This window comes from Marmota flaviventris, chromosome 9 (genome assembly GCF_047511675.1).
Source record: "Marmota flaviventris isolate mMarFla1 chromosome 9, mMarFla1.hap1, whole genome shotgun sequence".
Lineage (NCBI taxonomy): Eukaryota > Metazoa > Chordata > Mammalia > Rodentia > Sciuridae > Marmota > Marmota flaviventris.
The window spans coordinates 57,724,744-57,750,037 of record NC_092506.1 but is presented as its reverse complement, the minus strand read 5'-3'; the positions used below and the strand labels follow the sequence as shown (position 1 = coordinate 57,750,037).

General features: G+C 37.1%; 3 protein-coding genes across 3 annotated transcripts; 2 read left to right on the top strand and 1 right to left on the bottom strand.

Moving 5' to 3' along the window:
• The first annotated feature begins 2,251 nt into the window (after positions 1-2,251).
• Positions 2,252-3,169, top strand: LOC139707118 (olfactory receptor 52E5-like). Its single transcript, XM_071617147.1, has one exon. It carries the CDS (start codon positions 2,252-2,254, stop codon positions 3,167-3,169), a length of 918 nt encoding a protein of 305 aa, XP_071473248.1.
• Positions 3,170-12,386: 9,217 nt separating this feature from the next.
• Positions 12,387-13,334, top strand: LOC114083928 (olfactory receptor 56A3). Its single transcript, XM_034635619.2, has one exon. The coding sequence runs from the start codon at positions 12,387-12,389 to the stop codon at positions 13,332-13,334; it is 948 nt and encodes a 315-aa protein (XP_034491510.2).
• A 7,302-nt stretch (positions 13,335-20,636) lies between these two features.
• LOC114084631 (olfactory receptor 56A4-like) lies at positions 20,637-23,030 on the bottom strand. The gene is made up of 2 exons (XM_071616971.1): positions 22,791-23,030; positions 20,637-21,326 (listed from the first exon to the last, which is right to left on the bottom strand). Exons 1-2 carry the CDS (start codon positions 23,028-23,030, stop codon positions 20,637-20,639), a joined length of 930 nt encoding a protein of 309 aa, XP_071473072.1.
• Between the last annotated feature and the right edge of the window lie 2,264 nt (positions 23,031-25,294).

Genomic DNA, 25,294 nt, shown 5'->3' with positions numbered 1-25,294 from the left:
TCATTGATAAGAGAATTACTAGAAATTTTTCATTTGCCGAGTTTAATTATGAAAAGGTTACTGAGGTTATTGGGAGTTGATTCACTGTGACAGTGTTAGTGAGCAAATTCAAATTCTAACACCAAAACTAGTTTAACAACTTACGGAAACAATACAATTTTCCAATGCTATTTTTTTTTTCTTTTAAGGTTTTTAATAGGTTCCTACTTATACATAACATTAGGATTTATTTTGACAGAATTATAAATACATGGAGTACAGTTTACTCCAATTCAGTGGGCAGTACTTACCCTTGCCCTCTGCCTCCTTCCTCCCCTGTTCCCTACTGATCTTTCCATTTATCTACATTCTTTTTATTAGTATCTTGTGGCATAATGATAAAAATTCACTGTAATATATTCATATGGGTATATTGGAAAGTTAGGTCAGATTCATTCCATTATTTTTCCTTACCCCTACTATCCATTCTCCATCTCAATTTCCTTTTTCCAAAGCTAATATTTTTAGAAAATATAGTTCTTGTAATAAGTGTAACCTAAAAGTTAAAAAAAACAACCATTTGATTGAATGTAGCATATTTCAGCAGAGGACATAAATTTAAAGTCAAAAAGAGCTGTGAAATTATAAAATGAAACTTAAACCTTGCTGCTTTTGCTGGCTTTTTCCATTGTGTTCTATTCCAGCCAAATTTAGGTATTCCTTGTACATTCTTAGTTTGCTGATAAGTAAAAGTTATTTAGCTCTAGACTTTAAGTTTTTTTCTGCTAAGTTCTTTCTGCAGCTTCTTCATTGATAAAACTAATATTATTCGGATGTATAATCTCTATTTTTATTTAATCTTTATAATTAGCAGAGAGAAATTAAACATGTGGTAGATCTTTCTAGAAGGTTAGATTGGAGGAAGTATGAAGATTGAAAAACCACATAGGACCATGTGGAAATAGGTCAGAAAAACACACTTGGTCAGCTGTTTCATATCAGTAAAAATAAAAATAGGTAGAAAAATAAAAAGTTGAACATTAATATAAATAGAACTTTCCAAAATTGAGCCAATGGGACATAGTAACTACAAATGGAACTTCTCAAGATATGTCATTGCCTCGATACAACTAGCCCAGTCTCTATCTGAATCCCACCTATAACCCTATCACAGAACATACATCTTCAGGTTTCTAATAATGTCCTACCTAGACTCATGTGCACCTAAGCACCACATCATTTTATAGCTTGCCTCCATGCCATAGGGGAAATTACAACATAAGTAGAACACAAGGCACCAGACACCTTCAATTATTATAGTAAATTAGCCTGCAGCCAACTTAGACATATTATTTCCCATCACTATATCAGAAACTTGCTACAGAATTAATATAAACTAGACTGTTCTCAGGTTGAGGCAAGTTTTTAGCCTTGATCTTGCTCTAACTTTAAAAAAGACACAGACATTGCCACTGCCACTTCCCAGGTAGTATGAAGGGATTGTCCATTTACATAACATGGCATGAAAAAGAATAAAGTATAAAAGGCTCTGAAAATTATCTGGGTGAATCCAGTGTTTTTTGTTCAGCTAAGGAATGTAATGTGGTGAAGGACACAATTTTTTAGTTCTAGGAAAAAGCATTGTTGTCTTGAAATTATATAATAACCCCCAGTTGTATCTAAATGTTGTAATTCCATCCCAAGTTCGAATCTAAGTATCAGTTATCCAATCCTCCACTTTTTCTGGATTTTCTCCCAGATAGCATCTTCTTACTTTCTCAGGAATACTTTGCAAGAAAATATCATTGCTCAAACCACCAGACAGGTTGGGTTATCATCTCCCCCTCAATCACAGTATCACAATCTGATGATATTTTACACACACACACACACACACACACAGCCTCAGTTATTCTTTACATCCTCATTGGTAATTATAATCAACAGTGAGTATTTGCTAATTTAATATCATATGCAGTGTCTTCCTTAGGGACTGAAGGGACAAAAGAGATGGAAAGTTCAGGATTGTTGTTGTATTTACAAAATTTACACATGGATTTTCTACAGATGAGGCGAATATTTCAAAGCAAATGTATCTATTAACTGTCCCTGATATTCCCTCTCTAGGTCTCCTCTGCTGTGTTATGGAATTAAAAAATGGACATTCCATTTCTCCAAGAAATAGGCAACATGCTATGACAGAAGTCAGGGTCTGTCACAGGAAGCAAGAAAACTCCTGTCAGAAATGTGTCTATAACCAATTCCCACCAACATGCTTCAGATCAACAGCACACAGTTCCACCCTTCCTCCTTTGTTCTGATAGGTATCCCAGGGTTGGAAGATGTGCACATGTGGATTGGCTTTCCTTTCTTTGCAGTATATCTGATAGCCCTGCTGGGGAACATCATTATCTTGTTTGTGATTCAGACTGAACGCAGCCTCCATCAACCAATGTTTTACTTTCTGGCCATGTTGGCCTGCACTGATCTGGGCTTGTCCACAGCAGCCATCCCCAAGATGCTAGCCATTTTCTGGTTCAATCTCAGAGAGATTGTGTTTGGTGCCTGCATCACACAAATGTACACCATCCACATATGCACTGGCCTGGAATCTGTGGTGCTGACAGTCATGGCCATAGATCGCTATATTGCCATCTGCAACCCCCTAAGATACACTATGATCCTCACCAACAAGGTGATAGCCATTCTGAGCATAGTCATCATAGTGAGGACTTTGATGTTTGTCACTCCTTTCATATATCTTATCCTGAGATTGCCTTTCTGTGATGTCAGGATTATCCCCCATACCTACTGTGAGCACATGGGTTTGGCAAAGTTAGCTTGTGCCAGTATTAGGGCCAATGTTATTTATGGCTTCATTGCTTTCTCAGTGGGATTCATTGACCTTTCAGTGATTGGATTTTCCTATATTCAAATTCTCCAAACAGTCTTCCATCTCCCATCCTGGGATACCCAGATGAAGGCACTTAGCACCTGTGGCTCCCATGTCTGTGTCATGTTTTCCTTCATGACACATTGCTTTGGCCACAATGTCCCTCACTATATCCACATACTTTTGGTAAATCTGTATGTGGTTGTTCCCCCTGCCCTTAACCCTGTTATCTATGGGGTCAGGAAAAAACAGATACGAGAGCGAGTACTAATGATGCTGCATCCTAAAAGCCATTGACATTTAGCCCCAGGAGTATCTTCCACAGTAGTCCAATAAGGAAATAATGAGATTACACCAGAAATAAACACTGGAAATATTTGTGTTAAACTTTCCCAGTAAGTCAATAATGAGATCATAAATAGCAGGAAGATTTTTGTTTAACTTCTCTGATATTCCCATACAAGCCAATCACATTATGTGTCCCTCCATTACTTATAACTCCAGTACACCCATTGAAAGGCATAGCATAGAGGCTCCACAACAATCTCTCTACTATGATCCATGAAGAGCACAAAAAAATGTTCATGTTTAAACCTACTTGTATCTCAAATATGATCTCTGGTATCTCAACTATGATCCATGAAGAGTACAAAAAAATGTTCATGTTTAAACCTACTGGTATCTCAAAATTCCTGAAGGGAGTAAGAGGTTTTGCAAAAACTTGTTGCAGCAACAAGTACCTTGAACAACTTCCTCCCACCTGGAGATTCTCTCCATTCACATTCACAAGGTCAAGTATATGAGTAGAAAAATGATGTGGGATTTCTTGTAAACCAACCAGAATACAGTGGCCAGAGAAATTCACTGACAGTCTTAAATTTTACATACACATGCGGGTTCTGGACTTATCTAGAAGTTTGACCAGAGAATTAGAGTGAGAACTCTTTGAACATCAATATCCCTGTCCATAAAATGTTATAAAATAATATTAATTCAGTACTAGGAACTTGAAAATACTGTAGTGAAAATCTTCCAGCTTGTAAAACATTAAAAGATTTGGAAAAAGAGTACATACTAAGGTAGTGTTGTTGTGCCTTCTAGCATTGCTTCTAGATTTAGCTTACTAAATCCAGTTGCTGTGCACAGTCCCTAGTCCTGAAATTGGTTCTCTTTGTGGTCCTCTCAGCCCTTACATTCAGAGACACTCTCAGTCAGGAAGACTGAAGCCCTGACTAGTTTAACGGCCTCTATCTGGGCTTGAGGGATCAGAGAAAAACTTTGCCTCTCAGTCCTCCTTGAGATGAGCATTGAGAGAGTCTGCAATGGTGGCTCCTGCAAGAGCATAAAGTTATTCTCACTAGGGTGTGGAAGCTAAATAAGAGCATTGATTTGTTGGGTATTCTAGGAGCTGCAAAAACATGAAACTGACTTCTAATTGGAAATAAGACCCTGGTTGAAACTCAGGGTGCATTGAGCAGAAATACACATAGAATGGGATAAGGTGACAGTAATGTAAACTGAAATAGGAGAAAGTGAAATTTGAAAAAATGAAACAAAGACACAAAGAAAAAAAATGGTCAGAAATCTTTTTTTTTCCCTCAGTGCTGAGGATCAAACCCAGGACTTCCCATACACCAGGCAAGCACTGATCCTTAGCCCTTAATTTTCTAAATGGAAAGTTTGAAATACCAGAAAGAAGAGCTCAAAAGACTAAAATGATAACATAACAAAAAATGAAGATGACAAAAGATCATTTCATATTGTCTTCCAAATAAATGTCAAGCCAATATAGCTTTTTTAAAAATTCTTTTATTGTTGCATATGAATTACACTGAACTGTGGGCTTCATCGTGGCATATTCATATTATTATTTGGGTTTCCTATATTATCTGTTTGGGTTTCCTGTATTATCTGTTCCATAGAACTAAAAAATTCAAAAACTTGCAAATTCAGTTTTAAAAATTAACATTATCTTTATGGCAAAATCAGAAAATTAACAAGAAAAAAAAAACAGAAGAACGTAAATACAGAGAAGTTTTTCAAGGGAAAAAGATACATAGATTAACCCCACATATAAAAATAGATAAAATTATAAATTTGACATCAGTTTGCTTGCATATATTTTAATTAGCTTTTTAATTAATTACCATCTAACAATTATAGATATTTTTGGAGTACAGTGTGATATTTCACATGTGTAGATTTTCTAATGATCAGATCAGACTGATATATCCATAATCTTATTTATCATTTCTTTGTGTTGAAAACACTCAATACCCTCTCTACTAGCTATTTTGAAATATACAATAAAATGCCCTAAGCCATTGTTACTTACTGTGCTAGAGATCATTAGACATTATATCTTCTACCTTTTAATTAAAAGGTACAGGTGTCCAATTGTAAATTATCCTCTATCTCCTGCTATCCTCCACCCTTCCCAGATTCTGCTAACCACTATTCTACTCTCTATTAGGTCAACGTTTTTATCTTCACATTTAAGGAAGAGTCTATGGTATTTGTCTTTCTGAACCTAGTTTATTTCATTTAATGAGTGTTCTCAAATTGGTGCCAATGACAGGATGTCATGATTTTAATGGCTGAATAACATTCCTTTGTGTATTTATAACACCTTTGCTCTGTCCATCCATTCACCAATGAACATTTTGGTTTATTTATACCTTGGATATTGTGAGTACTACTGCAATAAACATATGAGTGCAAATATCTCTTCAACATACAGATTTCCTCACCTTTGGATATGTACCCAGTGGTGGAATTACTGCGTTCTGTGGTAATTTTCTGAGGAACTTCCATACTGTTTTCTATAATGGCTCTACTAATGTATGGTCCCATCAAATGTGTTATCAGATTTTCCTTCTCTGCTGTTTATTTGTCATTCTAATTGGAGTGAGATAATATTTCATGGTGGTTTTGATTTGTATACAAATTGTTTAAAATTAAGTTTATCCCTATTACAAAACCAAATGAAAACACCTAGAAAGACTGTGGAATGTCTGACTTTAAAAGTTAGCTACCCAATATGTGCAGAGGGGAATTAGAGATAATTTCAAGAAGCTAGACAATAGTCCACAGGAAATGAGCCTAGGCTGTAGAGGCCCATAGGTAACAATTTTTTAAGATGCTCTGAGCCAAGGAAATTTTTTTTTTATAAAATTAACACAAAACCAGCAATTATATGAACATGTGCTCCAAAGACTGGGCACTGATTTGAGATTAAGATCCATGGACAGTTTTGTATAATGGGCTCCAATTTGAGTAGCAGCAAACATTTAGCTATTGCTCATTAGCATTTTCCCCAAAACATACTGAGAAGCCTATTTTTACGGTTTAGTAATAATAATGATAATAACAACAACATTGAACCACCAAGAAGAACCTCTAAGGGCTTTACAAACATGCTCACATTTATTTTTTCCAGTAAATAAACAAATTAGAAATATAATATTTTAATAATTCGCAGCAATAATAATGTCTATTTTATTCTGCTATCCTTCCATTCCCCCCTTCCCCTCCCCAGATTCAGAACATTTTTGCCTGACAGAGTCTGGCAACATGGGGATACAAAGGCATCAAGTCACCACTCTGATGTTAGACACCTGCCTAGAACAGGGGTTGTGGTGTAATGAGGGCTGGGCTTGCAACTGGGAAAGCTTGGTGGTTGAAGGCTGAGGATCAGGTTTGAAAGCAAGTAGAGAAGAGCCCTTGACCAGAAAAACATGTCCAACTACCCTGAGGCAGCTCTGCTATGAGGGAGCCCAAGTTAGTCCTATGGAGAAGGCTTAGAGAAAGGCCTATGCCTAGCCATTCTGCTGTGTTTGAGCCATTCCAACCCAGGAGGCAGACCTATAAGTAAAGAAACCATATTGGGCACTCCATCTACAATAGATATCCTGGGGTCCTAGAATGTAACTCAGTGTTCCATGGTGTAAGGTGATCAACTCAGACTCTCCCTAACACCTTGTTTTAAAAAATGTGGGAAACCTGAAGAAACAGAAGAACGTGAAAGAATGTGACTGGGAGAAATTAAGCAACTAGGATAAAGAGGATTAAAAAGGCAAAAGACAGAGAGGAAAGGACGTGAGGATGAAATGGGGTAGAAGTTCACTGTAAGCTCCTGATCCCCACCTCACCCCAGAAACAGCAGAAGCAGAAGGAAGGAGGAGCTTTGGATGCCCAAACTATAGTCCATGTTTCTCTGAAGGAGGCTCAATGGTATAGAACCAGATTGTCTTAGGAGAATATGTACAGAGCAGAAGGCTGGTGTCAGAGCAGGAATTCCACTCACTGAACCAGTTTCAATGAACCCGTTTCGAGATTCAAGATAATGAAATCACACAAGATATGGTATCCTGACAGGCTTGATACTTTGTGAGATCATCTTTTTAGATCAGCCACAACAAGTGGTGATAAAAGGTAAAGTTTAAAATTCCCATAGACTTCAGCATCTAGACAAGATGGAGTAAAAGGAACTGAATTCACATTAATAACTGGAAAAAAAGAGCAATCAAAACTGAGTGAGATATATTAAGTAATGGTTCTAATACACCAGACATCATGCAAGTGAGAACAGGGACCCCTGCAATATAGGAAACAAGTGAGGCAGTTGCTCCAGTTTCCTGCCTTGACCCAGTTCCCAGGCTACCGTGAGGGAAGAGGGATGGACCCCAGGTGTAATTCAGTGGAGTCCCTGAATTAAAGAGGTCTAGTTGGAAGTATATAAAAAAGAATAAAGCTACAGTTAAAAGGGGAGAGTTCTGGGGAAGAAAGAGCTGCACACAGAGAGAATGGTCACAATCTGCAAAGGATCCTCAAGTGATGAGTTTAACAAATGAGGAAGCTACATGAGGTAGGGGGAGAAACTACAGTACCCTAAGGATTAAAAAAGAGAGTATCCAGCTCTCACATGGGCCTAAAGATTAGCCATTCTACCAGCCAGAAAAGGAAAACAGAAACATAATTCATGAGGCTTCAATCAGAATACTCAAAGGAATCTTTCTTCAGTTGTGAATCAAAACTAGTTCTAGACCAAAATTTGTTCTGGTTTGTGCTAACAGAGCCCCCAAAGGTCAAATTGTTTCCAAATAACTTACATGCATTCAGAGAAAATATTAAGAATATTTGCAGAATTAAAACTAAATTAAATATAGTATCTAAGCAAAATCCAAAATGTGTGATATACAATAAAAAATTTCCAGAAATGAACATAAGTAGAAAATACAACCACAAATAGGATGAGGAAGGAAATTAATCAATCAAAATTAGCAAATTAGAAAACAAAAACATTCAATCATTAAAACTGAATCCCATATATTCAAAAACATTAAGTAGAGTCATAGAAGACATTCAGACGACAAGGAAAACTGCCAAAGGTGAAAAGGTAGATTGATGGCATTATGAGTAGAATATTACTGCATAAAGAAAAAAAAGTTGGATTTGCTTCATTAAATTGAAAGATTCCTGCTGAATAAATTGCAGCATACACTATAATTTTTATGGCATTTTTAAAGTTCCATGATAAATGCCATGAGGAGTTAACTTTGATTCATTCAATTGAATAGGCTATACCTATCTAATAAGCATGTGCCCACAGAACTTCTGAAGGAGATTTTGGAATATTCAAAAGGTGGTGAATATGCACATGTAAATGAGCATGAACATACATAGATGAGTAAGTAAACTCTGTACACAGGAGGTCACCTTTTGCACATAGTCAATATACGGCTAAATTACCAGGAGAGCATTCAGAAAGAAAGAAAATCACTTTATTTTTTCATCCACCTGCCTAACCTAGGAGGACCTTTTAGACCCAGGGGAAGGGGAATTGAGAAGTACAAAAAAGGTAGTGTCCCTGAGCATCTAGAGTATAATTATCTGCAGATACCTCTGGAACCAACCAGAGCCTCAATTCCTGTGAACCTGACCCCATGCTTCATCTCTTCTGTAAGTGAACCTTGGCACAGGATGCTGTACTGAGTTTAACCAGAAGACAAGACACCTATCTCAATCTGTTTTTCTTTCCTGAGTCAGTACTGCTAAAGTAGTCTGAAAAGGGAGAAATACAGACCATCTCCTCATCAGGTTAGGAGGCACAAGTGAGGGTCTGTGCTCTGGAACCTTCTCTATTTGTCCACCTCTGGGCACTTTGTAGCACCAGAATATAAAAGCTGGAGTTTGTCCAAAGGAGATTAATAGCAGGTAGAAGTACTAGGAAGTGCATCCTCTGGAACCCAGTTAAGAAAATTTGGAGATTTCAGCTACAAATATAGAAATTTAGGGGTTGTAAGACAAAGAATCTGCCTCTGAAATTCTTTGATCATTGGCTAGAAATTACATTTGGTCTATGTAACTTCACAGGCAGGGGACAAAGACCACAGTTGGGTGGCAGTAAGAAATTAGTAGTTGAGCAAATTTCAGCACAACCCAATCAAATGGTAAAAGCTCTTGCTCCCAAATTCAGAAAATTGTACCCAGAAAAGCAAGGAGCTACCTATCACTATCTGCACACAATTGTATCTGGAACTACATGTGTAGAGATGTCTTGCATGCCTGAGTTTTATCGAGCTAGGTGATCCCTCCAACAACCTTTCCACTTCTTAAAATAAGGCTTCCCTGGTGCCATGCTGTGGGCCTGCCATGCAGCCTGGGGAAACGCTTGGGTTTCAAGGACTTTGTTTTAATTTTAGACTTTCAGCTGCCCTGGCTTCCTCATGCTGTCTCTGGCTGGAAACAGAAAACACAAGATCTTAGTCCTCGTCACCAGTTCGGCCTCTTGCAAATGATTAGTGACATCCCGGGTAAAGTATATTTCATTTTTTTATAAAATTGATGGGCAAGCATATTTTCATGGAATTACTTGCAAGGCCTAAAGGGGTTCTGGAAATTAATTATATCCAACCTTCTGTGTAAAGTGGGATTAGGATTAGAATAGTACAGCATGGTTGCCTACCAATACAGATTGCAAACCAAGATTAAAAGAGGAGGGGAAGCAAAAGGACAAGTGCTTTGCTTCTAGGGCTGAGTAAGTCATTCAAAGCTTTTAAGATGATTTATGAGTGAAGACCATGCAGAAATGTTCAGAGAAAGGAGAAGTAACTGAATGGGAGACAAAATAAACTTATTGTTCTTATATTGCCCTCAGAAATGCCATGCTAGCCTAAAAATAATTAAGGGACAAAAATAAAAAACACATATTTCTTCCCCTAGGCTTCTCCACAAATATGGCTGAATTCCAAGTCCTTCCATTTGACTTAGAATTCTATTTCTTACACATTTGAATCCTATCAGTTAAACCATATAAAAGGTATAATATCACTGAATCTGAACTTGCACAGTGAAAGACAGATGGCTAAAGTAGTCAACTTAACCCACCTACTTCAGGTCATTGTGAGTCACAAATGAAACAATTTGTTTAAAATTGATTTTGGACTTGCCAAAGTCATTGCTAATATACTCTATTATTAGCAAGAGAAAAAGACTTGGGAGATTTTCTAAGTATCAGGCAGGAGAGCCACATCTGTCAGACTTGCTTGGGGAAGCAGAGGTGAAATGGGGAGACCAGGGAAGGAATGTCCATCTTCCCTCCACGTAGAGCAGCCAGTATCACTAAAAGTCTCCCAAATGAGAAGAATCTGAGATGAGCCAGCTGACAGGATTGGAATGGCATTTGGGGAAAAAAAAAATACATAACTGGACAAATGTACTATTTGAATCTCTTGAAAAGGGTATGCCTCTACCAATGTGACAATATCACACAATTTGGGGTCTACAATATAATTACAACTTCATTGTCACCCTGACTCCAGCACAAACTATTCCTTCTTTAAAAGATTCCATTTTTTAAATGATTAGTTACATCACGGGTGAAGTATATTTCATTCTTTATAAGATTGATGGGCAAGCATATTTTCATGGAATTATTTGCAAGGCCTAAATGGGTTCTGAAAATTAATTGTATCCAACCTTCTGTGTAAAGTGGGATTAAGATTAGAACAGTACAGCATGGTTGCCTACCAATCCAGATCTTGAGCTCTCATTTCCTTATTTTAAGATATATTTGATAATCCTTGACAATAATATATATTTTACTAGATATTGATGATTAAATGTTATAAACTTCTACAATATTTGAACACACTTCCCAGGAAATAGTAAGGGTTCCAAAAATAATTATATAATTTTATGTTATATTGGTGAGCCTAATGAAAAGAAACAGGGCAGTTCTTAAATACTCAATGGAAAAAAGTTCTGAATCCACAAAATAACACCTTAATAGAGATTTCTGTCCCAGTAAACAGACTTAAGTACAAAGGACTATATGGTTTGAAAGGCCTGACTAATACTTTTGCCAAGCTGCAGCATTCTTTGGGATCTCCTTAACAAAATTTTTATGTACAATTCTTTTTCTCCAGCCTATCCCTCAGGTCAGAGTTAGCCATCGCTCTTGCACATATAATTATCGTTGTTCATGTTGTTTGTTCTCATTATTACCCATCAGCCTCCAGATTCATTTTAGTTTTACTCCTTCACGCTAAGAGTGTTTCTTATTTAATTTGTGGCCCTGGCACCTAATGGAATGCCAGGGGAAAGACTAAATAAAAAGAAAATAGTGGCAATATTGAACTACTGTCTGGAGGGTGAGAAGCATGTACATGGATCATTATATTCAAGATAGAAAAGGAGCATGAAAAAGGGATGGAAGGCTGGAAAGGTGGGCTCTAGCACCCCTGCACCATTGCAATCACAATATTTCCACTTGTTCAATGACACTTATTGCTCCCTTGTAACTGTGTGAAATTGCTCATTCACTTTAAACTTGTTTCTTCCAGAAATTAGCTATTCTCCAAATATGAAGATCCATCTAAGAAGTAGATAGGGGGCGGGCAATTATGTGGTAGGGTCCATTTTACCAAATAAAAGTGATCTCATAGAAAATTGGAAGTTAACTTTATTTTTAGTATATAATAAATACAAAATCTCTAATTAAATCAAAATAAATTCAACTAAAATCTCATAATGTAAATTGCATGGGAACTAGGGACATTTATCTGTGCCCCTTTTATGTCAGGCTCTACTAGGCATACTGTGATAGTTAAATTGCAAATATGATAGTTTATGTGGCTATGAAAAAGAAAACAGGAAAAATTTATAGATACATATTGAGAATCTCATCTGTCCCCAAAGTGTTTCCTAAGTAATTTTTTTCTCTTAAGTTTCTGAAAGTACCCAACAATTCTATTAAAAGCATAAATTGAATAAATCAAACCTGTAATAAATCACATTATCTCAGTACTCTGCACTGTTTAATGTAATAGGAGTAGCCCAACTAGCATGGCATTATGGATAAACAGACAAATAACAATGGCCTGGATATACTGCCACAAGTTGTGTCCGTGTAAAGAAAGTTGTTTTATCTCCATGTACTTAGAGTCATTAGATGATTTTATCCTCATTTTACAGATCAAAAAAAGAAAGTTGTAAAAATTCTTGACTAAATATGGTGGCACACCAAAATGACACCGACCGCACTGGAATTTCAGACGTCCTTCTGAATTGTTTTGTCACATCTCCTGGCTGGCAACTCTGGCTGTCCCTGCCCCTCAGTCTCCTCTTCCTCCTGGCCATGGGGGCCAATGCTGTCCTTCTGATCACCATCCAGCTGGAGGCCTCCCTGCATGAGCCCATGTACTATCTGCTCAGCCTCCTCTCCCTGCTGGATATTGTGCTCTGCCTCACTGTCATCCCCAAGGTCCTGGCCATCTTCTGGTTTGACCTCAGGCTCATCAGCTTCTCTGCCTGCTTCCTTCAGATGTATATCATGAATAGCTTTCTAGGCATGGAATCCTGTACATTCATGGTAATGGCCTTTGATCGCTATATAGCCATCTGCCACCCACTGAGATACCCATCCATCATCACTGACCAATTTGTAGTCAAGGCTGTCATTTTCATTGTGGCCAGGAATGTCTTTATATCTCTGCCCATCCCCATTCTCTCAGCACGACTCTATTACTGTGGGAGAAATGTCATTGAGAACTGTATCTGTGCCAATATGTCTGTCTCCAGGCTCTCTTGTGATGATGTCACCCTCAATCGCCTTTACCAGTTTGCTGCAGGCTGGACTCTACTGGGATCTGACCTTATCCTCATTTTCCTCTCTTACATCCTCATACTGCGAGCTGTGCTAAAACTCAAGGCTGAGGGTGCTGTGGCCAAAGCCCTCAGCACTTGTGGTTCCCACTTCATCCTCATCCTCTTCTTCAGCACCATTCTTCTGGTCTTTGTCCTCACACATGTGGCCAAGAGAAAGGTCTCTCCTGATGTGCCAGTCTTGCTCAATGTCCTTCACCATGTCATCCCTGCAGCCCTAAACCCCATTGTTTATGGGGTGAGAACCCAGGAGATCAAGCAAGGAATCCAGAGATTACTGAAGAAAGGGTGGTAACAAGGGCAACTGACTCTCTGCTTTCCTAATGTAGGATGACTTGATAAAAAGTTGATGGAAAATTGGGCTGAGACCCATAACTTGGAGACAAGATCTTAAAATAAAGGTAAGTACTAGTTCTGAAATAAGTTCCTGACTCCTTACACTTTAAACCCAATAACTTCTTCCAAAACACACATGGAAAAAAAGAAAAAAAATTCCAACATCTTTGTGACCTTTCAATGATTCCCTAATATTTATGATTCTATTTTGTCTAAAGTATAAGAACTCAAGAAGATGAATACTTTAGTAGAGAAATAACTCCCAGTAAATACTAAACTTACATCTTGAAACATTTAATTTTTAAAAAAATATAACTGTGGATTTAGTGGCCTTGATAATAACTTGCTATTATAAATATTACTATTGTTATCCCATCTGCATAATGCAATTGTGAAGACCATGATAGTTTAAATGTCAGCATTGACAGTGGTTAGAATGCATAATCTCTTTCATTTTCCTCTAACCAGACAAATACCTTTTTCTCCCCTTCCTCTTTTTCAAGCAAAGCCCATTTTCTGTTGGCAAAATCCTCAAAGGAATAAAGCTCCTGTAAAAATTAAGTACCCATGGAGTAATGAGTTTTTCTGCGTTAGAAGGAATTACCAGAGAGAGACTTCTCCTTAATGTCTTTGCGACACTGTCTGTGCTTGAATTTCACATGCAGGATTCACAGTGACTCCACTTGTGTTCTGTGGACAGGACTCTACTGCAGCATTCTCATATGTTACAATATCAGAAAGCAACCTAGAAAGGACACTTAAATATACTAGTGTCTATTACCAATGGGGCAGAGGTTTCCTAAAGCAACTTCTTCCTTCCTAAAACTTGGTTAGAGAACTTGGTAAGTATAAAGACACATAGAACAATTGGCAATCATTGAGAATCTCATATGGTATTTAGACAAAAATATAAAACAAGCTGGGACCTATGATTATTAAAGAATATTTCATCCTACGTAAAAAGACAGGGAAAAAAACGGGGTATAAATCCAGACACAGTGGTGCACACCTGTTATCCCAGATGTGTGGGAGGATGAGGAAGGAGGATGACAAGTTCAAGAGCAAAACAGTTCATCAATATAAAGAGAAATAAAAAAAATAGGTACATCCACATTCAGGGAATGACTCAAATAAGAGAAAACTCAAGATGTGAGATGGTGACTTCCATGTTCTGCATTGTGGTGCTTGAACAACCATAGGTGACTTCTGTGGCTAAGAGGAACCCAGGAGTATCACTCACCTTCAGGATCCTTGTCTTTCACATGAATGCCAAAAACTAATTGTTTAAAATGGCAGAAGACTTTCTTACTAGCTTTCTCTATGTTAAACAGGCTCACAAGGAACTACATTTAAATCCAGGAAAATGTACATTTTAATTACTTTTATCAATGAATAATAAAATATAATAGCATTATAATAAGCATTAATTGTTTAAGTTAGGAGTTAAGGAAATAATTGCATCCTAATTTTTATGTCTTAAGTTAAATCTTGCCTTCAACAGATTTTCACAATTCTAAACAACAATATCTGAAGACATAAGATATATGGAATACTTCATAACCTAGCATTCAGTAAGGAACAGATATAGAAAATCTCATCCTTTGAACAATGGAACACATAGAGAATGTTAAAATGAAGGATTTGTCAGTAACTTTTTAATGTACATTTATTTTATTTATTTATTTTTATATGGTGCTGAGGATCAAACCCAGTGCCTCCTCACACATGCAAGGCAAGTGCTCTACTGCTGAGCACCAGCCTCAGCCCTGATTTGTCAGCAACTTTAACATTGCCAGGAATTAGCCACTCTTCTATGTGCATCTGACAGATATCTAAGGAAATATTTAACTAGAGAGTGATCAAGGAAATATTGATCAAAATTGCAAAGTGTCCACAGCACAGCAGTAGCCCTGCAGGCCAAATTTGGGGACCAGCTATTTCTTTGTCCAATACATATTCAATACCTAATAAGCGTCACACATTCTTTGTGCCGAGTATAGGGTCATGAACAAGACAAGATATATGTATATTCTGAAGGGAAATTTAAGACATTAAGTAAGAAAACAAATTTTAAAATTACTTCAGAAAGTAGTACATGCTATAAGTAAAAAAAAAATGTTATAATCTCTGTTTCCACCATAAAAGCCAGAAGAAAGACACTTTGCGGTAATTTCATTCTTCTTCATAATTGAGTAAAACTCCATATATAGATATGACAAATTTTCTTTATTCATTCATCTGGTGACTTGCATCTTGCCAGTAAATAGAAGGAACTGGAGAACATCACACTTAGAGAAATAAGCTAAACTCAGAAAGTCAAGCGTGGAATATTTTCTCTCATATGTGTAAGGCCAAGAAAATAAGGAGGGGATGTGGGCAAAGAAGACACAAGAAAATGGAAGGGAAATTCAGTGGTGTAGATAAGGAAAGGGGTGGAAAATGGGAGGAACTGTGGAATTAAGTTGACCAAATTATGCTGTTTGCATGTGTGAATGTACCATGGTTAATTCCACCTTCATTTACACCTATAAGTATTAACTTATAAAAACAATAAATTTGTGCTGGGTGGAGGATATGGGAATAAGAATTGGAGATGGGGTGGGAGAAGGAAAGAGAGTGAAGAGGTACTGGAGACTTAAATGGAACAGATTATAATCTATGCATGTGTGATTATATCAAAATGAGCCCCACAATTATGTACAGGTAATATTAAAAAGGCCACTTTTCATGTGATTATTAAGAACGTGATCTCTGTCTACTACAAGATAATTATTTATATGGGTTTGTCTCTGTGTCTTCTATTCTGCACCACCGATCTACATTTCTGATTTGGTGCCAATACCATGGCACTTATGTTACTATAGCTCTGTAGTAATAATTTAATGTCTGGTTCTGATGCTTTCTACTTCACTCTTCTTGCTAAGGACTGCTTCGGCTATTCTGGGTCTCTTAATTTTCCAAATGAATTTCATGAGTGTTTTTTCTATTTCTGTGAAGACATTATTGGAATTTTAATAGGAATTGCATTAAATCTGTATAGTTCTTTTGGTAGTGTGGCCATTTAGACAATATTAATTCTGCCTATCCAAGAGCATGGGAGATCTTTTCATCTTCTAAGTCTTTGCCTAATTTCTCTTTCAGTTGATTGATCACTGATGTATAGGAAAGCATTTGATTTATGAATGTTAATTTTATACACTGCTATTTTTCTGAATTCTGGTGAAGTTTTTTGGGTCGTCTAAATATAGAATCATGTCATTGGCAAATAGTGATAGTTTGATTTCTTCTTTTCACATTCATATCCCTTTAATTTCTTTTTCATGTCTAATTGCTCTGACTAGTTTCAAGGATGAGGTTGAATAGAAGTGGTGAAAGAGGGCATTCTTGTCTTGTTCCAGTTTTTAGAGGCAATGCTTTCAGTTTTTCTCCATTTAGAATGATGCTGTCCTTGGGTCTAGCATTAACAGCTTTTACAATGTTGAGGTCTGTTCCTACTATCCCTAGTTTTTCTAGTGTTTTGAACATGAATGGTTGCTATATTTACTTAAACACTTTTTCTGCATCTTTTGAGATAATCATGAAATTGTTGTCTATAAATCTATTGACGTGACGAATGCTTAGAGCAGCTCAATTTACAATAGCTAAACTATAAAACCAACCTAGATGCACTTCAACAGATGAATGGATAAAGAAAATGTGTTGTATATACACAATGGAATATTACTCAGCCATAAAGACAAATGAAATTATGGCATTTGCCAGTAAATAGATGGAACTGAGACTATCATACTAAGTGAGTAAGCCAATTCCCAAAAAACAATGCCAAAAGTTCTCTCTAATGTGCAGATGCTAACACGAAATGGGGGTGGAAAATAGAAGTACTTTAGATTAGACAAAAGGAAATGAAGGAAAGAAAAAAGGATTGAGAGTAGGAAAGTTAGTAGAATCAATCAGACGTTACTTTCCTATGCTCATATATGTTTATATATGAATACACAATCAATGTAATTCTACATCATGTACAACCAGTAGAATGGGAAGTTGTTCTATCTCTCTCTTTCTCTCTCTCTCTCTCTCTCTCTCTATATATATATATATATTCAAAATACATTATACTGTCATATATAAATAAAAATAAATTAAAAGAATGTGATTTCTGTGAAAATTACTTTTGAACTAAAATTACTCATATTGGAGAAAATCTGTGTCAGTCATATAGGACAGTAAACACAAAGTCTAAGCCTAGAATAAGTGGAAGTCCAAGGAGTAGTGGACATCCCAGCAGGATGATAGGATACAGTCATGGGAAGCGAAAGGCAGAAGACAGGTCAGTGGAACCTGAGGAATTCTGACTACAGGTAGAAGGACCTCTTTCTCTAAACAAAGTAGCCCTGATCATGAGAAGGTGACTTTCAAAGCCCAGACCTGGCAGATGACTGAAAGTCAATGCAGAATGTTAGAATGGGAACATAGGTCAGAAGCAGAGAGCCCTTCCTATGAACCAGAGCCCATATAAAGGAAGAGACTAGGCCTTAAAATCCATATTCTTATTGTTATATTGGTACTAGAGAAGGAATACTATAATCCATTATATCTTGGATAAGTTTAATTATGGTGGTGCTCAACTCTAAAGCATACACCTCAATTATTCCATCCATATTACTCCTTGACTGGATGCATCTAAAGGCAGATCTCAAGCAAATGGTAGAAAATTATTACAACTGGCTGATGGCTATAACTAAAGGGGACCTAAAGCAATCACACATGCAAACATATTTTACAAGGAATTCTTGGATGGAAAGCAGAGGGTGGGAGGGGTACACATTCAGGGAGTCTTCTTAATTTCTTTCTGTGGAATAAGTATGTAATATCACATTGTTGTTAGTGTCTCTTTAAAGCTTGCTTTAAAAATATATCTTCCATTTTAAATATAGAAAGTCCATTTCTCTGCTACATTACACTAATTAATAGTTTATAGTTTTAATATTATAAAATAACATGTTTTAATATGTTTGCTAAAACAACTATATGAAATGTCATTGATAAGCAGTACTGTCTTTAGAAATGATACTATAATTGAGAAATCCCTTGGTGGGAACAAATGTCTTGACAGAGGCAAAAATCACTTATTATATAGCATTATATCTAATGCTAGATGTTACAGATGCAAAGAAGAATGAGTTCACAATATATTGGTAGTAGCAGGTTATTCAACAGTTGAAAAAGTTTCTTGAGAGAAGGGAAAGAAATTAGTGATCCTAAAATCAAACTTCTAAGTGAGATTAAAATACCATCCTGATGAAAATATCTACCTTGTTCTTGGATAGGCAGAATTAATATTGTCAAAATGACCATACTACCAAAAGCACTATACAGATTTAATGCAACTCTAATCAAAATCCCAATGACATTACTCATGGAAATAGAAAAAGCAATCAAGAAATTCATCTGGAAAAATAAGAGACCCAGAATAGCTAAAGCATCTTTAGCAAGAAGAGTGAAGCAGGTGGCATCACTACATCACACCTTAAATATACTACATTTTGGGAGCAAATTTTAGCACACACACATCAGATGGAGCACTAATCTCTAGGATATATAAAGAATTCAAAAATTTTAACACCATAAAAATGAATAACCCAATAAATAATTGGGTCAAGGAACTGAACAGACATTTCTTAAAAGATGATATACAATCAATCAAAAATTCATGAAAAAATGTTCAACATCTCTAGCAATAGAGAAATTCCAATCAAAACTACTCTAAGATTTCATCTCACTGCAGTCAGAATGGCAGCTATTAAGAACACAAACAACAATAAGTGTTGGTGAGGATGTACGGATAAGGGCACACTCATACATTGCTGGTGGGACTAAAAATTGGTGAAACCAACCTGGAAAGTAGTATGGGGAGTCCTTGGAAAACAGGGAATGGAACCACATTTGACCCAGCTGTCCCACTCCCCAGTTTATACTCAAAGAATTAATAACAGCATACTATAGGAACACAGCCACATCAATGTTTATAGCAGCACAATTCACAATAGCTAAATTGTGGATCCAACTCAGATGCCCTACAGTAGATGAATGGATGAAGAAAATCTGATATATGTACACAATGGAATATTATGCAGCATTAAAAGAGAATAAAATCATGGCATTTGCAGGTAAATGGAAAGAAAGAAAACAAATGCCAATGTCTTCTCTGATATAAGGATGCTGATTCATAATGGGGATGGGAGGAGGGAAACATGGGAGGAATAAATGAACTTCAGATAGGGGAGGGAGGGCAAGGGAGGGAGGATGGGGGTAGGAAAGATGGTGGAATGAGATGTACATCATTATCCCAAATACATGTATAAAAACACAAATGGTGTGAATCTACTTTTTGTTCAACCAGAAACATGAAAATTTGGTTTGACTTGTATAATATGAATTGAATTGCATTCTGCTGTTGTATATAACAAATTAGAATAAATAAAATTTAAAACTTTTAAAAATACCATTCTGATGACTCAAACTTCTATTCTAAGCTTTTATCTTACCCTGATAAACATCAGTTGCTTACTTTTACTTCTTCACTCAGATACTTTAGTCATTTCTAATATACAGTCATGAAAAGAATTGGTACAGAAATGAAGTTCATCAAAAGCTGATCTTCTGATATTATGGACCAAGGTAGCTTCTGAGTAAATGGTGATTTCAGTATTTCAAATGCTCTTGCTAAAAGCCAGGATGTTCTCCTTAAATCCTTGCCAGCTTTTACACTCTTCATATAGACTCTCTGTAAATACGGTGGACCCATAATATCAATATTCACTCATCACCTTAACCTAAGTCATTATCATTTTTAACCCAAATTATTGAAAGAAAGGCTATATTGTTTTCCCCAATCCTGTTCATACCCACCATGTTCCGTTGAAAGTGCTTCCTTATTGTTGCCTATAAATTAAATGAGACTTACTCAGAATGTAAATACTGAAAAGAAGATAGAGAGTATTAAAAACTTATCTAATGACTAATTGAGAGATTGTGGTGGTACAAAGTAAAATGAAGAATGTAGTGGATACCTAAATGTGGGTTTAGCACATGTTTGTAAAAAGAGAATGAGGATGAGTATTTTGAAAGTAGGTTAGAAAGTTTGGGATGAAGATGAAGATAGACACATGGATGCCATATGATATCCCTTGAGATATTCAGATGAAATCAAGACATGTCCAGATTTCTACAGTCCCTGATCTTGGATTCATATCTCTCAAGACTAGAATTTGAATAATTTGATGATCCCCTGCTTAATTTCCTGGGTAGGAACTCCATAAACAATGGGGTTGAGGGCTGGTGGTATGAGGTGATGCAGGACATTGAGAAGAATAGGTACCTCTGAGGGTATCTTCTTTCCTGCCTTGTTTGTGAAGATGAAGACTAGCAGCAGTGTATAGAAGAAAAGTATAAGAATGAGATGTGAACCACAAGTACTCAAAGTCTTGGTGGTTGCACCTCCTGACTGCAAGCTTATAAGAGCCCTCAAAATGAAGCAGTAAGACAGCAAGATGAGCACCAGGTCAGAACCTAGAAGGCACCAAACACTCACAAATTGATAGAGCTTATTGAGGTGAATATCCCCACAGGAGAGCTTGATTACAGAAATGTTGGCACATATACAGTTCTCCACCACATTGCTGGCACAGTAGTTGAGCTTAGCAGCCAGGACTGGAGTAGGCAGTGTGCCTAGCAGATTGCGGAAGACAATGAAGATGGCTGCATTGATGACAAACTGCTCTGTGATGATGGAGGAGTAGCGCAGTGGGTGGCAGATGGCCACATAGCGATCATAGGCCATGACCAGAAAGGTGGAAGATTCCATGGGGAGGAAGGTATTCATGATGAACATCTGCAGGAAGCAACCTGAAAAGCTGACGGTCTTCATGTTGAACCAGAAGATGAGCAGGACCTGCCAGAATCATTGTTCTCAAAAACACTGTATATTCATTATCATCTTAGAGCACCTAACTCTTATGAAAATGCTCAGAAGGTTTGTTAAAACCAACCCACCCTCAAACCACAGCCCCACAACCCCCCGGGATAGTATCCTCATTTCAAATCTTTTCTAAGCCCATCCCAATCTCCAAAGTCTAACTTATACCCTTTCCTAATTCTAGAGACCAACTTTGGTTTAAAAAAAATGCTTATTTGTAGCCTTATCCTCTCCTAGTCTCTATGGTTCTTACCCAAAGTCCAGTAGACTTATCTTCCCATCACAGGAATTTTCAAGAAGTCCCTCCATACACATAAGAAACCTTTTACAACAATGTTTCCTATCGCAGTACATGATACAAATGTACATCCAATTACATTTATAAAGGAAATTCTAGAGCCCTGGAGTGTAGGAGTAGAATAATTCAGATGTTATGATAGGTAAGAAGAAAATTTAAATTTTAAATATCACTTAGATATTGAGAGATGATCTGTCCACTGGAAATAATGAAAACCTAAAAAGACATGAACATAAAGAATAAGAGGGCATATCTGTGTGGGATCTGGTGTAGTGGTTTTCCTTTTGGGATGGGAGGATTTATAGAAGTAAAACAACATACTGTGTAAAGAAAGAATGTTGCACTCTGGAAAACAGTATGTAGATTCCTTAGAAAAGATGGGATGGAACCACCATTGACCCAGCTATCCACTCCTTGGTTTATATCCAAAGGACTTTAACACAGCATACTACAGTGATGCAGCCACATCAATGTATATACCAGTTCAATTCACAATAGCTAAACTGTGGAACTAACCTAAATTCCCTTCAGTAGGTGAATGGACAAAGAAACTGTGATATATACACACAATGGAATATTGTTACTCAGCAATAAAAGAGAATAAAATCATGGAATTTGCAGGTAAATGGATGGAGTTGGAGAATATCATGCTAAGTGAATTAAGCCATTCCCCCCAAACCAAAGGCCAAATGTGATTAATGAATGCTGATCCATAATGAGAGGAGAACATGGGAGGAATGGAAGAACTTTGGATAGGGCAAACAGGAGGAAGGAAAAGGGAGAGGGCATGGGGGTAGGAAAGATGATGCAATGAGATGGACATCATTACCCTAGGTACATGTATAAAGACACGAATGATGTGAATGTACTTTGTATACAACCAATGAAATAAAATATTGTGCTCCATTTATATACTATGAATCAGAATGCATTCTGCTATCATGTGTAACAAATTAGAAAAGGAAGGAAGGAAGGAAGGAAGGAAGGAAGGAAGGAAGGAAGGAAGGAAGGAAGGAAGGAAGGGAGGGAGGGAGAAAGGAAGGAAGGAAGGAAGGAAGGAAGGAAGGAAGGAAGGAAGGAAGGAAGGAAGGAAGGAAGGAAGGAAGTTGACTGCCTGGAAGAAAGTTTAAGGAGGGTCTGACATTGGAGATGACTGTGAGGCAGAGGATGACATCCAGCACAGAGAGGATGGCAAGCAGGTAGTACATGGGCTCATGCAGAGATGCTTCCTGCCAGATGGTCATTAATAAAACAAAATTGGCCCCCAGGGCCAAAACCAGGAGAGGAGCCAATATGATAGAGAGCCAGTGCTGCATGCCTGGAAAGCAGATCATCAGGAATTCAATCACCTGTGTCCCTGTGTTGTTGGAGGATAATACCATGACCATCAGGTGGGGCTGGAAATGGCTGAAAGAAAAGAGTCAGCAATTATTAGTAAACTTCTAACTGATCTGTGTGCCTCTCTTCTAGGTTTTCAGTTTTATCCACAATTCTACTGAATAATAGTCTCCATGAAGTTTAAATTAGACTATATTGTTTAAATTGTTTTCCCATAGTACTCAATACTTTATGGGTAAATAATAAATCCCTTCACATGACTATGTCCCAGACAGATTCCACAATTCATTGACACACATTTAGATTAGCCACACCAATAGGACATGCTTTACATTTTGTAAACACTGTCGTTTTGTGCGTAACATGTCCCTCTGGAATCCAATATTTTGCCCTCAAAAAAGTAACATCTGCTTGTCCTATTCTTATCTTCACCAAGATTGTACTTCCTAGAATGTTTTTCTTATTACTCATCTTCAATGCCTTTCCTTTTCAATGTTCCTCTTTGTGTGATCCTCAAATACTCCAAGAATGTAGCTAGTAAAGCACTAAAAAACCTTGACTACACTCATGGATGTTTCCTCTTTTCCAAAAAGCCCATAAATGGAATTTTATCGTTTTATCATAACAGTGAAAAATACTAGGCATTTAGTAACATAATAGACATTCAATAAGGATATTTCAGACATATGAGACTGGTTATTGAAAGCACCATAAGGCCCTTAAAAATTATCCTCTATTATTTAGAACCTCTGTATCTTGCTTGCCTATAACCATTGCTTATCACTCATAAAAAGTTTGAATGATGCAGGAAGGAAACAATTTAGAAGTGATAAAAAAATCAAAACACAGCTGGGAATGATGGCACATGCTATAATCCAGATGCCTGGGGTGGCTGAGGCAGGAGGAGCAAGTTCAATGCCAGCCTCAGCAAAATCGAGGAGCTAAGCAACACAGTGAGACCCTGTCTCTAAATAAAATACAAAATAAGGCTGGGAATGTGGCTCAATGGTCAAGTGTCCATGAGTTCAATCCCTGATACCCACCCCCACCCCCCAAAAAAAGACAGTTGTCTTGGGCTTGGAATGTGGCTCAGTGGTAGATAGAGTCTTATCAGACTCCACTTTGATCTCAGGCACACTGTTCTTTGGAATAAAGGAACTCTCTTTTTAGATAACCACAATGTTTCACTGAGCCTAAACCTGACCACATAACAGTAACTTTATACAATGGACTTTCTTGAGAGCTACACAAAGCTCCTAACATTGCACATTGCAATTTAGTATGTAACTGAGAAATAAGCTGCATAATGTTACCAGTCTGTAACCTGCCTAGTAATACAATGAACAATAATGTACTACTGATGCCAATGATCTAAAAGTAACTTATTAACATAAATAAAGCTGGCCACTTGGCCATTCTGCCACTCTGCCATCTTTCCTGACTCTGCATCGTGTCTTTGTGTCTCTTATTATTTTCCTTGCATTCAATCCCAAGTACCCTCCCTCTACAAAAACTTTAAGCTAGTTAAAGGTGAGAAAAATAAATACTAAATATACTTGTGGCATAGCTTTTTTGAGTGTGAATTTGGTAAGTATCAATAAAAAATCTTTGTTTTCAGGGAAAGTAGGAAATGAAGTTTATCAGACAAAGAGAAACTGAAGGAATACCTAACCATACTCTAAACATAATGCTCCACAAACTGGAGCCCTTTTCTCTATAAATTTCTTTAACTAGCTAGGAACTGACTCGTGAAGTAGTTGTCAAGTTCTTCTGTGTTTTCCTCAGAAGCAGAGGGAACATCTTTGCTTATAGTTAAATCTGGAGGGTATGTTGTTATGGGCACCTAAGATGTAAGATGCAAAATATTTCCCAAAGTTTGAAGCTCTTATTTTTTTCTCAATATATAGTGTGGGCATCTCTTCAGAATTTTCTTTTCATCTAGACCATTGGTTCTCAAAGGAGAGTATGCATCAGAATCACCAAAGAACTTGTTAAAAACACAGATTTCTGGGCACAGCCCATTTCTGTATATATAGGATGATATGGCTTTCTAACAAATTCCTAGGTAAAGCTGATACTGCTTTTGAGGGATAGGACTTCAGGAATAACCTAACTTCTCATTTAGGTTAACCTTAATCCAAGCCATCTGTCTCAGTTCATAGAGCCTCAGCCACAGCTGTGTTCAGCTTCAGATATCAAATTGGCCGCCTCCCCATGACCTTCTGTTCTTACAGTACGATTCTGGCTTTCTGATTTGAAAGCTGTCTTCCTCCCATGGATTCTCTGAGAATACTATAAATTTCTTTTT

What these genes read in the sequence shown, in the direction of transcription:
- LOC139707118 (XM_071617147.1), top strand. Translation starts at nt 2,252, where the DNA reads ATGCTTCAGATCAACAGCACACAGTTCCACCCTTCCTCCTTTGTTCTG.
- LOC114083928 (XM_034635619.2), top strand. Translation starts at nt 12,387, where the DNA reads ATGGTGGCACACCAAAATGACACCGACCGCACTGGAATTTCAGACGTC.
- LOC114084631 (XM_071616971.1), bottom strand. Translation starts at nt 23,030, where the DNA reads ATGGTATTATCCTCCAACAACACAGGGACACAGGTGATTGAATTCCTG. An exon ending in GCCTCACAGTCATCTCCAAT is followed by an intron (nt 21,327 to 22,790) that starts GTCAGACCCTCC and finishes TGATTCTGGCAG; the next exon opens with GTCCTGCTCATCTTCTGGTT.